The 23,800-nt window shown below is 41.2% G+C and overlaps 1 protein-coding gene across 1 annotated transcript in view; it reads left to right on the top strand.

The window, feature by feature from the left end:
- LOC8027799 (Down syndrome cell adhesion molecule-like protein 1 homolog) overlaps positions 1 to 22,878 on the top strand; it is a 101,949-nt gene extending 79,071 nt beyond the window's left edge. The window contains exons 15-24 of the mRNA XM_040207633.1: positions 2,451 to 2,543; positions 3,109 to 3,294; positions 4,413 to 4,546; positions 6,003 to 6,162; positions 11,467 to 11,631; positions 14,093 to 14,280; positions 17,807 to 17,888; positions 18,803 to 18,907; positions 19,709 to 19,767; positions 22,741 to 22,878. Coding sequence (XP_040063567.1) covers positions 2,451 to 2,543; positions 3,109 to 3,294; positions 4,413 to 4,546; positions 6,003 to 6,162; positions 11,467 to 11,631; positions 14,093 to 14,280; positions 17,807 to 17,888; positions 18,803 to 18,907; positions 19,709 to 19,755 — 1,160 coding nt within the window. The 3' untranslated portion in view covers positions 19,756 to 19,767; positions 22,741 to 22,878. The remainder of the gene's footprint in view (positions 1 to 2,450; positions 2,544 to 3,108; positions 3,295 to 4,412; positions 4,547 to 6,002; positions 6,163 to 11,466; positions 11,632 to 14,092; positions 14,281 to 17,806; positions 17,889 to 18,802; positions 18,908 to 19,708; positions 19,768 to 22,740) is intronic.
- The last annotated feature ends 922 nt before the right edge of the window (positions 22,879 to 23,800 follow it).

Raw genomic sequence — 23,800 nt, 5'->3', positions numbered from 1 at the left:
ACTTCTTCTCCGCTACATCCCCCAGGCAGACGACGACAGCGATGGATCGCCTTTCCGGATTGTGATACCTCGGAAGCTGCGCAAATCATTCATCAGGTACTTCCATGATTCAGCATTAGCGGGTCACAGCAGCGGCAGTAAGACTTACGATAAGTTATGTCGTGTTGCGAGTTGGCCAGGAATCAGGCAGGATGTACTGAAGTATGCTCGCAGTTGTCCAGCGTGTCAGAAGGCGAAACCTCGCGGAGGCCAACCACCAGGATTAATGCAGCCAGTCGTTAGCCAGTCGCCTTGGCAGATTGTCGCATGTGATGTCATGGGACCGTTTCCACGTAGTCCTCGCGGAAATCAGTACCTACTTGTTGTGACTGACCACTTCACCAAGTGGGTCGAACTGTTCCCCTTACGGAAGCTTCTTTCGCAGCGGATCTGGGACTGCCTTCTGTCCGTTTTCACGAGATTCGGCTTTCCTGCAGAGCTCATCACGGACGGTGCTTCGTACTTTCGAAGCAAGATTTTCGTCGACACCTGCGCTGCGCTTGGAATACGGCACAAGCTGACTTCGCCGTATCATCCGCAAGCCAACATCACGGAGAGGATCAACCGCAACCTCAAAATGATGTTGATTTCCCACACAGCCCGTCACAAAGACTGGGATGCCAAACTCGACGAGATGGCATTTGCAACGCGCACCACGGTCAACCGATCCACTGGTTTCACGCCTGCCCGTCTCAACTTTGGTAAGGAGCTAACCTTCCCAATGGAAAATTCATTTCTATACACAGATGTTGCGCAGAATGGACGCCCATACGCGCAGTTCGCCCAGGACGTCCATCACCGACTCTCGTCGGCCGTTCGTGAAGCACGAGAGAACCTCGACGTCGCTCGTCTTCAACAGGCCGCCCAGTACGACAAGGGCCGCCGCAGTGTCCACTTTCAGGTTGGAGACCTGGTACTTCGTCGGACACATCCCCTCAGCGATGCGTCGAAAGGCTTCGCAGCATCCCTCGCCAACCGTTGGGATGGACCCTTTCGCATAACGGACACAATTTCCCCGCTGAGCTACCGCCTAGCACGACTGCATGGTACACAGCAGTACGGCCCAATTCACGTTTCTGAGCTCAAGCGTTACTGCGAGCCAGCAGTTTTTCCGCAGGTCCCGGACATCCCAGCTCCCAGCCAGCCCTTGGACCACGGAACTACGCCCAGGCGGTACAACCTACGCCCTCGGTGACTCATCACCTGTTCTATTCATATCCTTTTTTTTGGCTGGCTGCGTCTCTTCGCGGAGAGGGGGGGAGAGGATCCATCTCCTTCCCGCGGGTCTGCCCTTTGTTTTCACAAAGGGATTGTTCTGTTCGCGAGTGTCTCCGAACATGTTTGACGTATCACAACCAGACCCGTTAATTCGTCCTTTTTCTTCGTGTGCCCGTTCTCTATTTCCTCCGCAGGATCGTCACTGCCACCAAGAGCGTTCCCGCCACGCCTATCATTTCAGGCGATTGGCGGCACGCTTCCCGCCGCGCCGTGAGCGTGCCTCCGTCGCGACTTGGACTGTGCTGGTAGAGGACCGCCCGGTGGGCTGGGCCTCAGCGCTACGCTGGAGGGAGCAGCCCCGGCCCGAGCGTGGCGCGCCCCCGAAGTCCGTCCCCGAGCCTTTCCGGGGCAACACGTTGGAGGACCGGCACCCGCACGAGCCCGCGGCCGTATACAACGAGGCGGAGCGCCGCCTGCTGTGCCCCGTCTGCGGGGTGCCGGAGCTCCACCGCCCCACCCACCTCGCGGGCGCCTTGCACCAGGCCCGCGTCGCGGCGGACTGGGCTCGCCGAGCCGCGCCACCTCCTGCTGCACCACCGGCAGCCCCCCGCCCGTTGGAGGTCGCGGAAGCCATCCGGATCCTCCGCCAAGTCCGCCCGGATCTGCTCCGCGACCCGGCCCACGAGGAGGCCATCTTAGACCTCGACCTCTAAAAGGGGGGGGAGGTGTGGGGCGCTCGGCCCGCCACACGGCGGCCAAACCGGCGACTAGCGGGGGGGCGGCACCCGGCGCCGAGAGGGTAGAAAAGGGATGGCCCGTGTGGCCGAAAGCAGTTGTTGCCCCGAGTCTGGACCAGAGTCATGGTAATAAACCCTGTTTGACCCCGAAGAACGAGTCGTCTGGTTGATCACCTGCGGCGGATGGCGGAAGGCGAACGCCACAAGCTAAATGGCTTTACACAAAATATAGAATATACAAATAAAATTACAAACGTTTTTCTATTTTCTAGACAAATATGTTTCTCGCTCATTACCTTAAAGTAATTATTAATGTACGCAATGAGTGCGCATTAGAAGAAATACTAAGGTACATTTCGTGCCAAGGAATAAGATCTTCTAACGTATTTGTTTAATGTTAACCATAAAAAGGTAAGATAAAAAGACAATTTGACAGCGTTTTACTTTTATTTTTAGATCCTCCCACGTCACCGTCATTGAAAGTAAGCTCTTCAACGTCTTCCTCAATTGTGGTTTCCTGGAAGGCAACGGATCTAAACGATATTCTTGGTGAGGTCCCATTTTCAGCTTACCGTTCTAGTTCCGTTCTTTCTGTATTATCTCGTGCACACTCAACTTGCATATAGATGCCGCTTACTTTTGGATATAATAGGTAAACGGGAGGAATGTATGCATATGCTCTCTATGGAATAAAACAAATTGCTGTGAAGATGAGGTCTACTACCAGTCACAGCCTTCAAAAAAATGTCTCGACCTCGAACAAACTCCTTGAATTATCCGTATGAAGAATCCATTGCCTTACTTCATTCGCAAAACAGTCTTTCACAGCACACTCACTGAAAATATATCTTTAACCACACTAATATTATCTACGCTGCAGTCCGTCAGCTCTCCTATGCGCTATAAAATTAATATATGCCGTCTTTGGTTTGTGTCCTTATGCCTAGCAAGTTCAATATAACCAAAATTTTTTGAAAGGTTTAGTGGGATATTATATGTAAATAAAAGTTCGCGTCACCTTTCGTTTTTTGCAAAAGACTATACGTTTCCAATGTAACAGGTAACAAAAATATGCATGAAGTGTGTGTTGTTCATCTACGACTTTGTTTTGCAGGATATGCGCTGCACGTCAGAAAGGATTTCGAAGAGTGGTACGAAGTCAACGTACCACGGAATGTTGTAGAATATAACGTTGAAAACTTGTCTTGTGGAGCCTCCTATCAACTGTACTTGGCAGCTTACAACTCGGTGGGCAGAGGAGGGCCGAGTAATATTATATCTGCGAAAACCGTTGGAGTTGGTAAGTTCATCACCACCTTTTAAGTAAAATGCGTTTTATTTATTACTTCGTTAAAAAAGTTTGAACATATTTGCGCTTTACAACTATTTAAATAGAGTCACCTGCTATTTGACCTCTACTCTAGCACCGAAGATTCGAGTAATAATATGAAATGCAGAGATTTGAGAGTGTAGCGAAAAAATGTGCTATGTTAGCCTGGGCACTTTCTCAACACAAGTGCTTCCCAAATTTATGCGCTCACGCTCGTGTTGCCCACAAGGTGACAAAATTCTGGAGGTTGCATATTGTCAGCATAAAACCTGCAGTATGTCGGTTTCATCTACAATAAGTTTTTACTTTAAATGTAACAGGCGAAATTGCGACTAATTTAGTTATATGATTTTATCTCTGTGGTATTCGTTCGCTATCTATATTGCATGAGCCTACCGTTAGCACCGCGAAAGGCTCGCTTAATCTATGTCCCCATAACGTAAATTACATTGTACACGTTGTACAGTGAACTCATCTCCGTCCTACACACAACATGCAACAGATGTGCTTTTGATATAACTATTTCGTGTTGGACGCATAGAAACCAGAAACATTTATGTCTAACATCCACGCTATGTAGAACTTTAATGACTTCAAATTGGCGTCACATTTTCTTCCCAAGTGCTTCCCACGAAAAACTTCCTTGGTAATAGAGGGTTTTAAGGAATCGTTTTAGCCCATCCGATAGGGTACGATGGGCCGTTCTTTACGAAGCGCCCATATGCGAATTTCCTGTGGTAGCGCATGCGCTGTTCGTGCAGGAGGGCCTATCGTACTCTATCAGATGTGCGAAAACGATTCCTTTAAACTCTCTAACGTATTAGTTCCCATTAGGGTTGCACACTTCACGGTTGCACTCAAGCCACGTTTTCACTCAGCACGCCTTTTACATGATGATGGAAAGTTTTGTTGAACTTTTCTTTGGTCAACACCTTTCCTAGTTACCCGAGGTTCTTTTTAATAAATATCTAATATTTTGGGTAATGGCTACTTATATTTCAATATAAGTCCCGGAGGTCATGCTCGTTAGATTTCTCGTGTGCCATACAGCTTATGCTCAAGCGAGATTCTCGCTTTTCTTATATTAGCTCCTGTGGCACCTGACAAACCTTCACTTATCACCGTCAATATGACTTCGATCACAATTCATTTGGATTCCTGGCATGATGGAGGGTGCGCCATCAACGCATTTGAGGTTCGGTTCCGTCGTCAGAAAGACCGGGTAAGTTTGCATATATAATTAGTGTTTGACTTGTATCTGCCATAAATTCACGATTACATGATTTGACACTCTTAAAACTGATATACTTGGAAATGTCTTGTTGTTCCTAACTCAAGAACCTTTTAGCTCAAAATGAACCTAGATTTCCCCTTTCATTATTCTCCAGTCTTAGATTGAAATTCCACTCAATACCAACTATATATTTGTTGGTTTCAATATTATGCTCTCTTAATAGTAGCTGACATATTAAAAAATCTAGGCGTCAGGAAACGTTATGGTAATTCATGGTGCTGATGATCTGTCGTGATTTCAAATGAATAATTGTCGGATTGCTTGAGGTCCGCTGATTTTTTATTTGATGAGCTTATGCGGCAAAGGTAGGAAATTTTCTGTAAAAGTGGCCTTGACGACATCGGAATCTTTTAGTCTAGCAAAAAAGAAAGTTGCAAACAGGATAACAATTAACCATTATTTAGCCTGTGTTACTATTTTAAGTGCTTTTAAAGGTTTAAAACGTATCTCTGCATCTCCTTGAATACCTATCAGCAAATTAAGTGTTTTTATTAGCATTCTGAATTATTATTATTATGGAATGTCAACTAATTGAACAAAATAATGGGATAAAAACAAAGCGGTGCTCATTTACCTATGCTACTTTCGGGACACAGCCATTCTCACTTTTAGCAGTTTTTCTCCTTGGAGTACTACACTCGGTTTGATCGACCACTCTCAGCTCGACGGCATAAACTGGATATGACCCACTACCGCAAGTAGCACAGTTACTTGAGCCAACATTTTTTTCTTTGTCTGCCATATTAGGGCCTTGAATGCCTCAAAACGCCGAGTTATAACCACACTGGTGTTCGTTAGCTAGAATCTTGGTATTGGGGCCCTAAATTTCTGAACAAATGCGGGAGTTAGGCTTCGCTGTCTTGTTGTCGCTTATCAGATGGCTTCTTTGGACCTGAGCTGGCTAGGAAAGGCCACGATTAGTCTTCATGTCTGCTTGTTCGGTTTTCACTTGGCAAGTTTGGACCCAGACAAGTGCCATATTTATGCCTCACCGCTGAAAAGCCATAGTAAAGCAAAAACAAATTACTTCGACTCTAATTAACGTCTTAATTCAAAACCTTCTTAGACCAGAGTTAGGCACCGAGGTTTGCCGGGGAGTTTTGTCAGCCCGAAAAGGCGCTAAAGCTTCCGACAAAAGCTGCAATCGTTAAAAATACTTTACTAGTTTCATGCATATAATTCCTACTACGCACGTAACGTACCCATATATTAAGCAGGGTTCCTAACATCCAAAATAAGGTATACGACTCACCATACTATTTTAATCGTAAACATAACTGAAATCTGGAAAAAATATAAAAGAACCTGATGAACCATTTTTATAACAATATGATTTTTCGAGAGTATTTAGAATTTGGGCTGACAAATGAATTTCTACACTCAGGTATGGAATGTTGTTGGTCATAACATCACCCCGGACCAAAAAGTTGTTGTCCTGAATGATCTCATCCCTGGAGTGCCATACCTGCTGCAAGTAATCGCAAAGAACGCGGCTGGAGCTACGGAGGCTGAATACGACTTTCTAACTTTACCACCAATACAAGGTAAGATATAGTATGAGTCCATGTCATAAACAAATTGGCCATGCAGTGAGTTTTATCAGACAATGTTATAATTAGACAACATTTTGAACTGCGGCATGTTTCAGAATGTTTGCCGAAGGTTATTTTAGGATTGCCACATTATAATATTAAACAAATTATATATGAAATGGTTGTTTATTTTCTTATGAATGTCAAAATTATTCTATGTTAATATATTAAGCCGCTAATTGAGCTAGGTTTGCGCTTAGGCTTAATGAGGACAATTTAGGGTGATCACATAGACCTTAAAATCTTACCTATTTACTTAAGATTAGTTCTTCAAATAAGCATAGCTACCCGATATCTCAAATTCCTTAATACTGCTCAGTTTAAAGAGCATAGTGAAAACACCTTCTAAGAATATTAAACATTTACGTTAGATTCCAACACCTAAGCTTACTTAAGTCTAAATCACAAAAATAAATACTTCATTTGTAATACCAAAAACTACTAATTCTGGTATTTACTTATATATTCCACATCAAAATCTCCAGACGTGTCTCTAAGTTTATATACTTGGCTGCAGAAAGTGTGTTAGTTAGACAAGAGCGAAGAGAGCCTTTCATTTTGGGTTTATTGCATTGTGGTGAAAAGATTCAAGCTGATGTAAAGTTTGGTTTACTTGTTTTATCAACGGGCTTTTAAAAAACCCAACTTCTTATAATTCTCATAACAAAGTGCAAAAAGTTTTCAAACTGTGTAAAAACAACTTCAAAAGACGCCTACATAAGCCTCAGAGGGGCTGCCGACGTTTAATTAAGTAACTTAACTTATTTATGACTAGGTTTACACTCTTAGCCAACGTTAAGTACCTTAATAAGACCCTGGCTACCGCTATGAGGCTTCAAATATACTTTTATAGTTCATCGGAGTGAACTATAATTACCCTGCATAGCATGGACGCGTGAGAACTCAACTCAACCAAGGCGTTTGCGACGCAATTGTCTGGTGAAAAAAACTACCTTCTCTAGAAATGTATATTTTGTGTTATACCTACGATTCGCAGACATCGCTCCTTAATAGCTCTATCAGGGAAGCCAGCAAAGGTTCCGACGAAGTTCTCGAATATGTGTATTGCTAATCTTTAGTGCAGAAATAATACAGGCTTTCTATGAAGTCACTAATGAAGCAACTATGTAAAAAAATAAAGAACTTAAACAATCGGTTCCTGCACAGTTACGGCTTAAATGTTCCATCATTAAAAATTTTGGAACGTTTAACTGTGATGCTACAGTTCTAAGCCTCAGCTAGTGTTAATACCTCAAAGTTAACTGCCTGTATTATAGCACGTGTTATTTGTTGGATTATCCTACCGATTAATTGATCAGTGTTTCAATCGCGATTTATTGTTTTAACCGATTATTCGGCGTAAGTTTGATAAACAAACAAAAAGTAAAAATTCAACGCTTAAACCACACAGGCGTGGACGAGTACACCTCTATAAAGGCATACTTTAGAGGAAATCTTGACCTAAAGTAAACTGGACAGAGGAGATTTGTAACTCAAAACAAGTGGATAAGTTGAGACGTGGCCTTTCAGCTTTAGTGGCGTATGAATGTCCATTAACCGCAGTAGAGCCAATTGTCAAAAACTCAAAGGAGTTTGCTGTTGCCAGAGAAGATAAACCAGTATATCTGCCTCTGCGGCTAAAGTAATCATTGTTATTGTGGGTGTCTTTTGACTGTTCTCAGTTAGGCTGATTGAAAATCCGAAATTGCACATTGTGCCATTTGTTATATTATCAGCCAAAACAAAACATTTAATTTTGACTCTTATTTAATACTATTGTGCGCAGTAATAAACAAAAACGAATGATTAAATTAATTATCGATTAGAGGCTGTTGATTAACCGGGTTAACATTTTAATCGACACCCAGCCATTATTGTACATGGCTGAAGCATAAAATTCAGTTAAAACAAATGACCCAGGGGGTATACTTTGTTTCACCTTACGATGGACCATAACAAAGGCTCCGAGCCACCAAGCCAATCCATAGCTTAGAGGTTGTCACGTGCCCTTCTGGTTGAGCGATGCGACACGAGGAGCGCGAAGTCATTTGACAAGCTACAATATGATCTATGGATTGGTGCCGGTAGGCCGTAGCGTTCATTGTGGAACATCGTACGGTAAAACGGAGTGCATCCCAATATAAATCTGCAAATCGTAAAAAGGTTTACAATGAAACTTAACATTTGCCAATACACATACACCCTACACGGAGAAACTGTAGACGTTAAAAAAGAAGCGAAAGGCTTGGGAGTACGTTTTTAAGACGGTTTGTAAACTACGTAACAAGAAACGTTAGTAGTTCCCTGACTTTTCTATGGAGAAACTTCTCGCGCGCTTCGCAATTGCTAAAACGCTATCTTTGTTTCTTGCGTGTAGCCCATTTTTGAATATGCTTGTATCGCATGGGATCACCCCCCCCCCCCACAGTTTCTCATTATGAAAATGGAAATAATTAAACACCGGGTCACTATAGATTTCTCAGAAAGAACTAGAACTTTGATACTAGTGTCTCCGCAATAAAAAATGATCTGCAATGGAAATCGTTTGAAGTTACGCGTATTTGCGTCTAAAAGAATTTCACTTTATTTGCAATGGTTTGTCACAAATCTAAAAGTCGCGTTACTTGTTTGACGCAGCTTATGTATCGCGTATATTAAATCATGACCTGAAAGGGTAGGAATACTCGTCAAAATCTTATGTGTTTCCTAATTGTTTTTTCCACGAGCAATAAGAGAAGGTAATACCCTTTCAAACGAGATTGTTACCTTTCAAAGTTAAAATTCGATTTTCTCGCAACTCCAACATTGCATTTATTAATATGTTTCAATAAAATGTTGTATTTGTGTTCTTTTCTTTGCCAACCGAGGTTGTGTACTCCGTGCATCCGTTTGTGCATATCATTTCTGTCTAACTTACGTGTCTCGCTGACCTTTGAATGTTAAAATTTCAATTTTTTTTTATTTTTATGAGGATTTTTTCTACTGCAATGCCCTCTAGGCGCTGTAGGAAATAAATAAAAATACATGTCAAGAACATTCAGCAACACATATATAAAATGTATCTAATTGGACGCATCTGAATTAGTAGTCGCACTTATTTTTAGAGTCCTTTGAGAGAACGGCTGATGTTTTATTGTTCGTAGTTTGCTGTGCGCTGCACTCGGCGATTAATGAGTAAAGCTTCTTCACTTCTAAATGCACAAAAAAGCAAGTTTATATTTAATATTGTATTACAGTAACTAAACTAGTAATATACACATTGAAAAGAAGGTATTAATTTCTAAATGTGAAACCAGAAATCAGTACTTCATTCCCCAATGCTGACTTTATTTTGCAGCGCGCAGTATATTTTTCGCCAGGTAAATATAAGCAGTATACTTTCACACCGACCAAAAAATTGAATGTTTTCAATCTCATCACGCTCCGTAAGAGAATCGTATAATCCGAAAAGCTTTAGTAATATCATTCAAAAGCAGGACAATTTAGGCACCAACGTTTACGCGGTAATACCTTCTGGCACATATTTTGTTTATTTCATTTTGTCTGGACTTTTGCAAAATAGCACATTTTCATCAGTTCGTGCTTGTGTGATGATTTTATAAACTTAATTATAACGATAATAAACATAATAATATTATTAAGAAGAAGCACAACAACAATAAGCTACGGAAAAAAAGGAGTAGAAGAAAATAATAAAATATAATGTATTTTCCAAGAAAACACAACCTTGGTGGAGGAAAATATATTGAAGATGCTAAAAACAGTTGGACTGGCACCACGTTCCCATGACCCAACAGCAGAGCACATAAAATGTGATGTTCCACATCAAGAATAAACAAATAAAAAAAGCATAAATTAATAATGCTTTCAGATGTTTTGACATGCCCATATTTTGGCCCAAGACATGAAAACATCTCAGAAAAAGATTATGCGGAGAGTAAGTCGTCTGCATCTTGCGCAGGAGTTGCGGTGAGGTCAGTACGACGCCAAGTTCTTATTGGTTGATTGAAAAAAATAGTGGGTAGACCTCAAAGCATCTAGCATTGAGATCTACCCACTATTTTTTTTTTCAATCAGCCAATAAAAGCTTGGCGTCGTTCTGACGTCATCGCAACTCCTGCACAAAAAGCAGGCGAATTACGCTCCGCATTAGTCTATGTTTCCAGCGGTAATCAAGAATATTCACTGTCGATTGGATTTGAACTTTTAATGAAGGTTGCAATTACACATAATGATGTTTTATTCCCGAAACTTACACATCAGTAAGTTAGACTTATAGGAATTGTGCGGCAACATCCGCAGGTTACTAAGTTTTTGCGTTGGTTACGCAGACAGGGCCTAATTATAGTCATATGTGATATTTCATTAGGAGATGTCCCAATATTCGTCAAAATCAATTATGAACATCAGTACGATACTTCACGCCGAAGTTCGCAAGTATGCATGGCCGGTCGCGTCGTGACGTCACATCAGGCATGAAAACGCCAGAGTCGCGAGCATTGACTTATTCCCGGTTTTGATCAACATGTTTGTGCGTACGAAGATGATCACCGAAGAAGTGAGCTTACTTCAGTACCGTAAATCTTATATTTCTTAAACCTAAGTTATTTTACCGAGTCAGCAGTAAAACCCTGAGGTGGCATATCTTTGCCTGATGTTACGTTAGAGTTTCCGCTGTTGCCAACGAGAACGCTGTGTGTTTTGCAGGTACAATCGGAGCAGTTGGGCTTTATATAAAACTAAATTTCTTCTGCTTAGGAGGATTAAAAAATTCGGAGATCTCACGGATGATATTCCTCAAAGCAAAGACAATATAATTTATATTGTTTTCTAAACGACAAAAGTTTACCGGACAATCTCTTTAAGGCCCATGACCTAAAGTTGAGTTTTCGTTACTTTTCACGCAGTTTTGGAATTTGCACCATTTTCTATTGCATTGAGTTCTTCATCCCAACCGGCAAGCACGCTCGAAAAATAATCAGCATTGAGCCCATACAAACAAACAATACAGTGGCACACAACTTATGCTATCATGTAACTCTTTTGAGTTACATGATAGCATAAGTTTTAATTTGATTAATTATGAAGTTATAGAATCAAGTCCTATACACCAAAATGAAGTTACGTGAATAACAAATACGACTCTTTATTAGTTTTAGTAGTAGCAAGTTTTATTTACTTGCCTTTTCAAATGGAACTTATATATTTATTAAATGGCTTTGCCAAAGTTGCTGATGTGACCTCTACACGTTGCAGAGTCAGCCACGCCCTCGCTCGTCATTGAGAGTGAAGGAACGCCATTTTACCTTGAGCTGGGAGTCATCCTTCCAGCAAGCATATCGCTTATTGTGGTGCTCGCTGTCGGAATCCTTGTGTACGTTGTTCTACGCAAGCGCTACTCTTCTGGGAGCTCCAATAGCGGTAAGCGCTAAGTGACCTTCTGGGTAAATTATGCCGTGATTTATGTCTCATGCACTGTACGGTTGAAGGCAAGAAAATTTCCACTTTTGGTGTACCACTGCCATTTGAACGAGAATATGTAAATCTGAACTGCAGTGCACCGACCCCTCTTTTTGTTACAGCGTCGTTTCCAGCGAAGTCTCAAGAAAGAACAACTTGAACTTACACTTTCTCTAAAACTCGGTCACTTCGGTTGATTGGGTACACTGCAACCCACGAACCCTTGTTCCTTTACACTTTTTATGACCCTTTTCAACGAGAATTTAAAAGCGTAGTAATTTGTTTGGGATTAGTTTAATGCTCAGTGCCACTTTGCGGAGTTGGTTTTATTTCTGTCTTGTCAATCGCCGAGTAGTGTGGGTAGACCAATATATTTTATTTAACCTTAGAGTGATCAATATTAACGTAATGCACAGGAATTCTAATGTGTTGTTTCAGTACATTTTAGATGTTGGGGCGGGCCTGCGTATAAATTTATTATTTTTTTGCACAATGACCACTATACTTGGGGAAACTTACGACGTGCGAATATATAGAATAAACGGGGACGTCAAGAATCGCCTGATGCTGATTCATGACCATTCAAGGTCGGTACATTTCGTAGTCATATCCCGTGTTTTTATGCGAGCAATATGTTGACATACCAGTTACAAGATGCCGATGTCAAGGCACCTTGCGCTGTTTCTGTCAGGGACATCTATAACGCGCGTGCGATAAACCCTCGCTTATCTACGCCCATAAACTTGTTGACAAGACTATGGGAGTGTGAGAGAATCAATGTTGGCGAAACAGTTGACATGCGTAATCATAGGCATCGTCATACTTGATCAATCTGAGTTGCTAACTAGCGCAATGACGAATCCAGTTAAGGTTTCTACAATCAAACGGTGTAAGGGGTATTTAATTGTAAAATATATTGAAGCAGAAAAATAACCTACAAACGCTCTGCCAGTCAAAAAAATAATGTTGTTATCGGCCTGAACTTTGGAAATTTAGGAACCACTGCCTATTCAGAGACTTTAGTTCAGCAGCTGCTCTCCAATTGTTACGTTACTATAACAATGCAGCTTTAAATTATAGGGTATCACTAGGTAACTGTCTCGCCTGTTTTATAACGCAACACTCAGATCAAAGCACCCGAGTATCTGCCGTATAAAACAAGGCATAAAACAAAACAATGGTCCCAGATCTACGAAAAACATAATATCAAAAGGAGCTTGGCAATTTGAAATATGGCTAACTGTCTAATAGGTCGACCTGACGAAACCAAAAATTGTATTAACATGCATTATGTCTGCTGTCAACCGACATATAGCTGTGACATTTCAAAGTATATCAGTAGATTGCCATTAAAATAAAACCTAAATCAAACCTGTATTTTGGCATGTATATCATACATAGCAAGCAACACTAGTAAAAAAAAACTATATGAATACCTCCAATGAACATAAAAGTGTGTATAGTGTTAGTATAATATAAAAGCTTATACACTATTAATACCAATTGCCCAAGGTCTCGTATTTTTGTTTGACTAATCATAAAAAAGTGTTTTTTCTTATTAATAGGAAAAACACTAGAGCAAAAAGAGCGCTACTTACTTATTTTCATTTTTGTGGTATTTTTTTTCTAACTATATTCAGTTATAGTATTGAGTCAAAATGTTGCCAATATCGCAGCTCGTTTATTAAACCCCCCAAATGGAGCTCTATACTTTGTTTCATTGTATGTCCAAGCGTTACAAACGCAACATGCCAAATGGTCCAAAAAGCTTATCGGAAAGTGATAGAACACGCACTTTTCGTGCCTCTATGCAAGTGTTGCCGCCAAACTGATCCAATCAAACGCTCGAACGGTGCGTCGTGACATCACGTTTATTATTCTGTGCGTTTGTGTTTGTGTGCTATTAGCTTATAACCCTGCTCCGATTGCGGATAAAACTAGTATAGTAGCTTTAGAGCGCAGCTCTTGGGCGCCCGTTACCGGCTTGGCTGGCGTCGACAACGGTGTAACCGCGCGTTGCATTATGGGACGTCTCCCATAACGACATCACACGTCACGTCACGTGTGACGTCACGAGAGCCACTTGTGACGTCACCGCGCGTTGCATTATGGGTCGATCTCCCCGCTAAATTTGGCGGAAAAATGTCCCCGCTAAAATCAGCGCAAAAAAGTTCTCTCCAAATTTAGCGGGGAATTTGTGCCGCTAAATTTAGCGGGGAATTTAGCGAAAATTTCCCGCTAAATAGGAGAGGAGCACGAGACCAGGGAACGGATGAGAAGGAGGGGCATACCCTCCTCTTCGTTCCTTCCCCTCCTCCTCCTCAAAAGCTGCGCTCTAATTCGGCGTTACAGGGATTGTAATCATCTTTCATTTTTTTTATTCGGGCATCACGACTTTGAATTGTTTCTGTTTTCACCCCAGGAAGCTCAGCCTACGGATCACGCAAGAGCCACCTGCAAGAATGTCTGCATCTGTCCGAAGTGGACAAGAGTCTGGGCAAGAAGAGCATGTCTCTCGAGGGAAGGCTAGATTACTACCCGACCCCTTACGCCACCACCCGCGTCACTGACATAGACGAGCGGAAGCTGTCCGAGTGTTCATACAAGCAGGTAACGAATCTTTGCGATGTTTCTTTTCTCGGTAGGGATGTAAATCCTCAATGAAAATGCGATACTCAGATATTAAAAAATTCTGGGTTACAAAAAATGCATAAAATGCATAAAACAATGTACAGGTCCCCACAAAGTAAAAAGGAGCGCCGGAGCGGCGACCAAATTGCATCGCCGCGCTATCTAGCGGCGCCGGCTGCAACTGATAGGTGCCGCCTGCGCATGCGCGCGTGCCGTTCGCGGTGTCTTCCGTCTTTCTTTTTTCATCCTTGCATTATCGGCGTCTCGAGCTACCAAACGCTGTTCAATGAGCACCGCTAGGTGTTCGGCTCACACGCGGAGATAACGCTGAGGACAAGTGGCAAAAGGCCAGTGTTGTCGATGAGCACCACCCCTTGTGCTATCAGGCGTCGATTTTAGAAAGATCGTTCCACCGCTCGAACCATCGATAACGTGTGGGTTGGAAGAAGAAGACGGTGGCCCCAGCGAGAGGCACGTTCGCATGCGCAGATGTAGCCTATCAGTTCCAGCCGGCGCTGATCGATAGCGTGGAGATGCAGTTGGGTCTCCGCTCCGGCGTTCCGTTTTACTTTGAGGTGACCTGTACACTCTTTGAGTCATGTTGAGAACCACCGCGGAGCACAGAATGCGCTGTAAATGAGCTGGGCAAATGCAATGTTTGTATAACATCATGTGACATTTTGAGGTCACATGTGAGTGACGTCACACCACTCCATGACGTCACATGATGCAATTTTGTCACAGGACGTCATAGCGTCACTTGACCTCATGATATCACGTGACATCATGATGTCCCGTAAGGGTCTTCATCACGATTTTCACGTAGAATTCGGGTGATAAAACATTTTTTTCGCTGACGTTGTTCACTTAACAAGGTACCAAATATCACTGGGTACCACCCGCTGTATCATTTAGACCTTTGGGGCATGCTAAAATGGCAGTCTTCGAATGGTATTTGGGGCGGTTGTCACATCGACTGCAAGGTTAGGTTTTCTTCAGTAGTTATTGAGGCCTGGGCTAAGCTACAGGGCCTACCAGAGTAACTCTGCCTATAATTCGACCTTGGACGACCTTCTCGTCAGGAGCCGTCAGCTATCTCTTATTCCATTCCTCTCTTCTTTTCGAGCCTCGCTTCGCTTCCTTCCCTCCGTTTACCTCTTTTTCCTCCTCTCGTATACATCGTTCTTTTTTTTCTTATTCCTCTCTCATCGTATTTCCAACAGCAGCGTTATCACAATCTTCTTTGATGAGGGAAAGCTTTATAGTTCCACGTCCAGAACTGCAAAGAAATGCATTCGTATCGCAGTACAAGCATGCAAGCAAACGTTTTTGGACATTACCTACAAAATCGGGAGATACGTCACGTGCAACGTGTTTTAACCTGTGCGGTGTGTTTATTTCCGAGCCTTTCTGAGCTTTTCTCGGCTTGAGAGCAGCGAGAAATTCCGCTAAACTTAGAAAATTCAGGACCCACTATAAGTGGCGGGAATTCTATCCCTGTTAAATTCAGCGGGAGAACATGATTTGTGGTTAATTATAACCCAAATTAATATCGCTGGTAAATTGAGGAAGAAAACATGAATTGGTTTATAAGTGTACATAAGTTCGGGTTCTTCCGTTGTATTTATCGAAGAAACCCTTCAAGGGTAAATTTAGAGGCTTACAAGCTTGCATCGTCCGTTTTAGGAAATGTGCTTTCTAAAACCATTTCCCAAAACACGTTCTGTGTAAAAGAATATACAAAAAAGAACGCTCATATGCTCAGGTGGCACTTGTCTAAAAACACGTCGCGTCCTTCCAGGCGAGTGCCTCCTGACGTCACGTGAACAGATGACTTTATCCCAAGCAATTTCTTCTCTCACAGGATGTCGTGACGTCACCGTGTCAGTTTCGCATGACCATGCGCGTTCAATGCTAGACGCTTTATATTTTCCACAATTACCCCGGACCAAAAAATGGCAGATTATATATTAATGGACTGGACATAGCGCGCACTTGCGCACTCTCTACAGCAAGCCAAAACTTTTATTAAAGAAACTATAAATACATACGGCAAGCAAAATTTACTAAAGATATAATTATAATATCTGCTTTCTCGAAGAACACCGTGGTCCTCCAAGAACACTGGTCACCGGGTTATTGGGTTACGGGTTAAGCTGAAAACTGCTGATTTAAGGACTGCGGAGTTTCTCTGTTCCTTTGTTATAACAAGCCGTGAAGCGCAGAAAACAATTAATGGTGTATTTATTGAATCTTTTTAACAAACTTGGGAAGAAGGAGTAGACGTCTAGAGAGTTCTCAAGCCATTATAGTACTCAAAGCACAACAAATACCTTCTTTGACTTGGTCTTAATCAAATCTGGTTTGTGTTACATGTCTTATCAGATAAAACTGCCTTTTATTAAAGTGCTAAAAGCCACTGCACAACTCTTGGAATGTAGTGTTTTGTACGTTTGCCATTTTGTAATAGACTTCGATCTTGAATTAATTCCAGACGTGTATTGCGATCCATTTAACAGCTGCAGGTGTACTAGTTTTTGGTCTTTTTTTTTTATTCGGGGGATATTTTAGTTTCTCCTTTTTCTTACACAATAGTTTTGGCCATAACTGTGGCAAAAAAGAACCTCTAATGCTGCGTGTAGTAACTAGAACTATCACTTCTTTTCGCATTAATGCAGAGCTCTTGAAAGATACGACCTCAGCCAGCAAAAAGGTTGTCGCATTTTTGCACGTAAATGAACCCCGCACGAGTGCGTCACTCCGATGCCCTTAATTGACTCACTGGCGCCATAGTAATGACCGTTTCCTTGGTAAACTTCAAAACGAAGCATACTAATTTCCTAACTTAAAAAATTTACCAATTGTGCCAAGCGATTGCTCATTTCAAAAACGCACATCTGTTAATCTACAAATGTTAGTGGATAGTAGCAACGTGTTCATCTGTAATCCTTACCCAATTAGTCCGAACCGAAAACACCGACTCAACCTTATATCTGACGGTACGGCTGAGTTTCATATTGCAAATAGTGCTTTAAAACATCATATTTTAATATTAGTCTTATGTGGTTCTCACAACACAACACTACACAATATTACAGTAGGTAACACTTATTGCTTTAACAGAGGTAGAATGGCGTCCTAGAGATTAGATGTCAGCAACCAACGAGAGAAGGAGCCTGAAGTATCGACCAGGAGCTCTTGCAGAGATCACTGACCTTAATGCAAGCCAGTGTACTCAGATTTCCCTTCATATTTAGAGTACTGATAACCCTCATAAGAAGAGAAAACACGAAGTGCTATATTCATAGAATTGCAGCACACTCTATACAAGTGCCTTCACTCATTTCGTCATCATATATAAGACAAAGTAGAACATTCGTTGCTAGATTATAAAGTATACGATCGCTCAGACTGCTTTCTTGAATTGGTACTTAATGTTTCGAGATGACGTGCTCGGAAATACTCGATTCTTTGCAAATTATTATCTACCCTCTCTCATCAGCAGGCCCAGGACGAGCCTCTTTACGCCACAGTGAAGAGGACGCCTAGGCCCCCAAGATCTGATATCCACGTGTACAACTATCCTAGTAAGTGTGAACGCTGAAGGAATGTTCTGTGTAAAAGTTTTCTCAAGTAAACCATTCCTGACTCTACACAAACAAAATTGTTAGTCTCAAGACTCTCAACTTCTGAAAAATCGTTTCTTTCTGGCTAGAAAAAGAAACAACAACAATATGCCTTTCTGCTGAAGTTATTAACTGGGTTAGAACAGCGCAAAAAGACGAAGGACCAGTTAAAGGAAACACACAGACACAGCGCTTTTACTGGTCCTTCGTCTTTTTGCGCTGCTTTAACCCATCCAATATGACCACCAACCAGCTAGCCCAACTTTACACTTCGTTAAAATTATTACTAGCTAATTTTACTCAATCTTATTACAAGACATTAGCATTTGGTTATTACATCTTCTTTTGATGCGCTTTCAGAATTTATAGACACGTCCAAGATTAAACATAAGGTTTTGGAATCGAAAGGGATTGTGGCTAATGGGCTTCAGATAGATGCGCCAAAAGACGTAAGTCTTAACACTGTAAAAGCAGCACAAGAAAAAAAATACTTCAGCCTGCGTTTTGTCTAAAGCGCTGGGACCCTTGATAATATTTTCATCTAGTCAGTAAACTGGCCTTATTTTCGAGCACGGGAATGAAAAGTTCCTGCTACCCTAGTTTTGAAGACTCGAAATTTTGGTATTTTATTTCTTACATGGCCATATTTGAATCTACGAATCTCAATGCCGTAACGTGGCTGGTAACACATAAACATCAGGATTTACACATTTTTAAGTTTTTGCTATTGTTTTGTTGACATGTTTATCGTACAATCATTCTCAAAACATGCGTTACTTCGAAAAAAATAGAAAAACTTCAGTTACCTCAGGTATCGTTTCAAGCAAACAAAGGGACCTGTAATTTCATGTTTTCTCACTTGTCTCTATCCGCAGTCATAAACTCTATGTCAGATGTCGCGGACCGGCGACCGTCGTCTAGCCACTGGAAAATGGCTACAGCCATAGTCAAGTTGGATGACGGAACAGACGGCTTAGAAGGTTAGTGACCAGTTTGACCTTTAGTGTATTCCTTTATTGTTGGCGTCCCAGAACAAGAAAGCTTACATAGTACTTAAGTCGTTATATTTGGCCCTGAAAATATTTCTGACAGATATATTGGAAATGTTCTTCAGTGTACGTTCCGGTAAGAATAAATATATGTTTTGTCCGGAAACGTGAAAAACTAAGCACGGTCAAATACAAACTAACTCAAATAATGGTGGACGCCAGCTTTGACAAAGAAGGTCATATCAAATATTGGAGGGATCCTTTTATTGTCTTCATTAAACTCAGTATCCTTATGTTACGTCTTATGTTAAAAACCTCTCACGGGACACGTTTGGGATAATAATATTATGTTGATGTAACTCTAGTTTTATTAAGTGAAAACGTACTTGTACGGAAAGGGACGTTCTGCGAAATGAATAATATCAAATAGAGTATCGACAATAGACACAACAATAACTTTGTGTCGGGATTTCCTAAAGAATCATGACCCCTTACAAATATAAATGCACCATCCCTCTTCACCCACTTTCTCTTCCTTTGCATTGTGGTACCGTTTTCAATTAATTTGAAGCATATTCTCACGCCTCATTTTAGTAATCTGGAGGCTGATACAGGACACACACACAACACAGACATAAAAAAGAGACGTGGCCGAATACCTTTGCATGAGGCCAAATTATTCATTTTGTGACACTTGGCGAACCACTCTTTACGCCGTTTGATACGATAACAAGACTTTAGATCATCGACGCAAAATAATTTCTGACTATTGATCAAAATTTTCTTTTTCAGTTAACCACTCGCCTTCAAAACGACTGAATAGGATATCGCATAGGTGAAAGTCAACACAGGTAAGACATTTTTTTTTTTTTTAAAGTACCTCAAATATTATTTGTTTCTTTGTAAAGTTTCAGCTTTTGATGTTTGTTATGAAACTTATAAGCAACATGTTTTGTCGTGTTATTTGTTTAGAAAGTGCCTATTTGTGGTGCCATCACATGCATATTGCTTTAACAGTAAACATAGCAATACACTTCATTTTATACACTTAATTTACGCCTGGAACGGAGGGCGGATATCGTTCAACTCTGCAGAGTTATCCGGCTCATTTCTGGCTGCTGCGAATAATATTGTGTGAATTGAAAAAAAAAAACTTACTTGTCTTGAATAACGAAACCACGGACATGTTTCGGTCATCGTTTATTTTGTGCGGAATTAGTTTTACCATTTCAATGGTAAATAAATTGACATAAATACTCGTCGAACATTTTAACTTAATAAGTAGGCAAAGGAACAAAAAATATTTTACTGACTCACTTGAACCGTGCCACGAATCTTGTCGAAGCGCACTTGATGCATGTTTTTTGGTGACAGAAATCGGGACGACGTACTCTCGGGTTCCAATCAAATGCCAACACTGGAGGGCGTGGCCGGCGACACTTGCTGTGCCTTCTGAAGGCCTCTGCAAACTGATAAAAATGTGGGATGGATACTGGGGCGCTGCGAGTGTGTGTTTCATACTCCGACGTGTTCCACCCCCGCAGAGCACTGCCCAAGCTTCGACGCTGCGCCGGTGATGCGCTGGAAATTCCGCGACTTTTAGCATTTCATTCGAACCCGAAAGTGCATCATACAAGCTAAAATATTTAGATGTGATATCAAAGCGCCAATAATCAAATTTCGAATAATTATTGTTTTTAATTTAAAAACCGATTTTGTGTTGTTTTTCATTTGTTTATTGTGGCGGATATTTACTGTCGTTTTATGTTGACTGACAAGCTTCCTTGAGAAAACTTGGCGCACGTGCTATCGATATATTACACAGCCTTCACCGACTGATGCCCAACTCATTCAACTGACACGGATATGTTAATCCTGTAAAATATAATCATTTTCTTTTCGCACTGTTTTCTAATCAAATTCCGCCTCTTTTTTGTATTTTACTACTTCCAAATATTCCTAGTTTCTTTTATTTTCCTTATTGCGTAAACAACGTCAAATTGCAATATCATAGTGTACTAATATACAGGGTATTCCACGTAACTTGAGACAAAGTTTAAAAATATTTTGGTGCATTTTAGGAAGACGAAGCCAAAAAAATAATTTTGTCGATTGCTTGGAGCAAGTTAGGCTATTTTTTGTGTTTTTGCCCATTTAGATAATTATTTAATATTAATTATTTAACTTTTGAAATATTCAATTAAGAGCAAAAGTTCCAATGTCAAACTTTTAGAGCATCCTCCGAAACATCCAATTGAGTGTTTTTATCCAGAAACCTGAGCACATTTTTTATGGGCTTGGAAAATAGTTTGTGAACTATGAAAAAAAATGTGACTTCTCGCATGGGCACCTTGTATTGCAGCGCTCTCAGCCGTGCCTTGAATAAACTAGGCCTGCATGCTAAATAGAGCACTGTTGACTGAGCGCAGTTGACAAATTCGCGCTTTTGTGTTTGTTTTTTTCATAATTCGGGCACTTTTTTGAAGCCCGGAAGAAGGAATTATGTTATAGGTTTCTTGATACAAAGCACTGAATTGGATGTTTTTTAGAACGCTCTGCAACTTTGTCATTATAACTTTTGCTCTAAATTCAATATTTCAAAAAGTTCATTAAATAGTCTTAATTAATTAGTCAATAGGGCAAAATACAAAAAAATGGCCTGACTTGCTCCAAACAATGAGCCAACCTATTCGTTTGGTTTCGTCTTCATAAATGCACTAAAATATGTTTAAACCTTGGATGAATTTACGTGGATACCCTGTATATATTAAGAGGATACGCTCGATAGCAGTTTTCATGAAATAATTCTTTGAAATGGTACTTTACAATGCATCTTTGTATGCAACAGAAATAACAGATCATGCAGGCAAGCTAGTGAATCTTTAATATCCTGAAAACTCCGAACTTAAAAGCAGAAAGTTAACAACAAACCCACACACACACGCGCGCGCGCACTTGCACACGCGCGCACAAACAGTTTTCAAGCAGACCTGCATGTGAGTTGTTCACCTTTTGTTCCTAAATCTGTGCTTTTCAATATGTTTGTTAACGTTACTGTTTCAACAAATATTTTTTTTCTATTTAGCAATGTTGTAGGCCACACAAGGGGCCAAAGCAGGAGAGTTTATGATACATATTAGGGCAATGCAAAGACAGAAACACACAAAGACGCACTAGAATTTGTGAACGGAATTCCTTACTGTAACAAAACCTTGTAACTCACAACTCGTAATAGTGACGGCGGCAAATAAATCAGTAATTAAGAACGAATGCAACTGATATGCACATAGGAGACCAAACCATTTTAGTTAGGGAGAATCATTAAAACACGCGCGCACGCACACACTAATTTTGCATAACGCCACAAAACTCTGCAGTAAGAGAAGCAAAAACAAAGGATTAATGTGACCTTGAATTATTAGGAAACATAAGACAGACGGCTCATATTTCACTGGACAACTCGAGTAGGCAGAAGACAACGATACTAACCTGCGACCTGCGTAACATTACAAACGATTCTAACCGGAGATGGATGACGACAACGGGGACAAAGGACAAACACACACGACTCAAAATATATATTGAGACGTGTGTGTTTGTTCCTTGTCCCAGTGTTGTCCGCAGTTTCCCCTTAGAATCATGTGTTTACTAGGCAGTTTGTTTCAGACATCGATGGTTCTGGAGAATTAGAATTATTTTACAAATTAGTCCTTATGAAGATGGGCGCTGAGGAAAGTAAATGAAGATGCCGAGTGGAGCGTGTTTCAAGTTTAACGAGATAACGATCTGACTTAATGAACCGCTTATTATTCTTTACATTTCAGGAGACAAGGGCAAAACCACGTTCCTACTACAAGTCGGGAAGCCAAAGATTCTTCTATTTTCAGCAGGCACAAGCTGCTTAAATGCTCAGAGACAACGTGTTCAAACCCATGGAGTGTTCCGGTGATCCGCAACGCAACATACTTCCCACCTGAACGTCAAGAAGTGGGCAAGATGACTGTGAAACCTTTCTGTGATTGTGATGCGGTTCTCCTCAACCGCCATGTAGGCCACACGGGCCTATCATTTATCTTGAATATGAAAAGACGACATATCTCAGTTATACCTAGGAAGAAGCTTGAGAGGTATGAATATTACAATGTACGCCGACTGTGACCGCGACATTAACGTGTAACGTTGTCTTGAACCTGAAAGACCTGCGTCAGGCGGTATACACTGACCAAAATGCAGCGTTCACAACAACGATTCAATCTCATATTACACGGTCTGCACAAAATCGGGTTCTTAACCTATCGCGCTATGATTTAAAACAGAGCTGCCCCGAAGTTGATGGAAGCTTTTACTAAAAGTTTGGAAATATTGACTCACCTTGGTAAATTACTAAAAATCCAGAACTATGTTTTCTCTGTACTTTGCATGTACACTTGAATAATATTTAGTTTCACTGTGGCCCTTATTTGGGCAAAGTAAAACGAAAAATGGGAGAGCAATTTTTTATCTAGTTTCACCGTATCATCAGTTGTAGTAAACACCAGAATCGCCCAGAACGTTTTTTTTAATGATTTTGAGAAAAAAAGGTTTAGCAATAATTTCTCCATACACAAAACCAAACTTTTTTTTCTTTTTTTTTACGCTGACAGTCATGTATGTACTCTCAATTAATGAGTGCAAAACCTTCGGGCTCCTCCGCAGTAAATCCCAGCGCGATACGTTGGGATTGAAGCGTTACTGTACGCGCTGTAAGTCCCGCTTCACCTCCTTCAAACCAGCGTGTGTTTCGGCGGAAGCAGTTTATAGATCGTATACGAAGAAAAACTGAGGAAGAGGAGCAGACGAGAGCATGAGGGGACGTCAGGGTGCCGAGGTGTGATTGGAGGGATT

The sequence above is a fragment of the Ixodes scapularis genome, unplaced genomic scaffold (genome assembly GCF_016920785.2).
Source record: "Ixodes scapularis isolate PalLabHiFi unplaced genomic scaffold, ASM1692078v2 PGA_scaffold7__128_contigs__length_106722199, whole genome shotgun sequence".
Lineage (NCBI taxonomy): Eukaryota > Metazoa > Arthropoda > Arachnida > Ixodida > Ixodidae > Ixodes > Ixodes scapularis.
The sequence above is the reverse complement of the archived record's forward strand: the minus strand, read 5'-3'. Positions and strand labels throughout refer to the sequence as shown.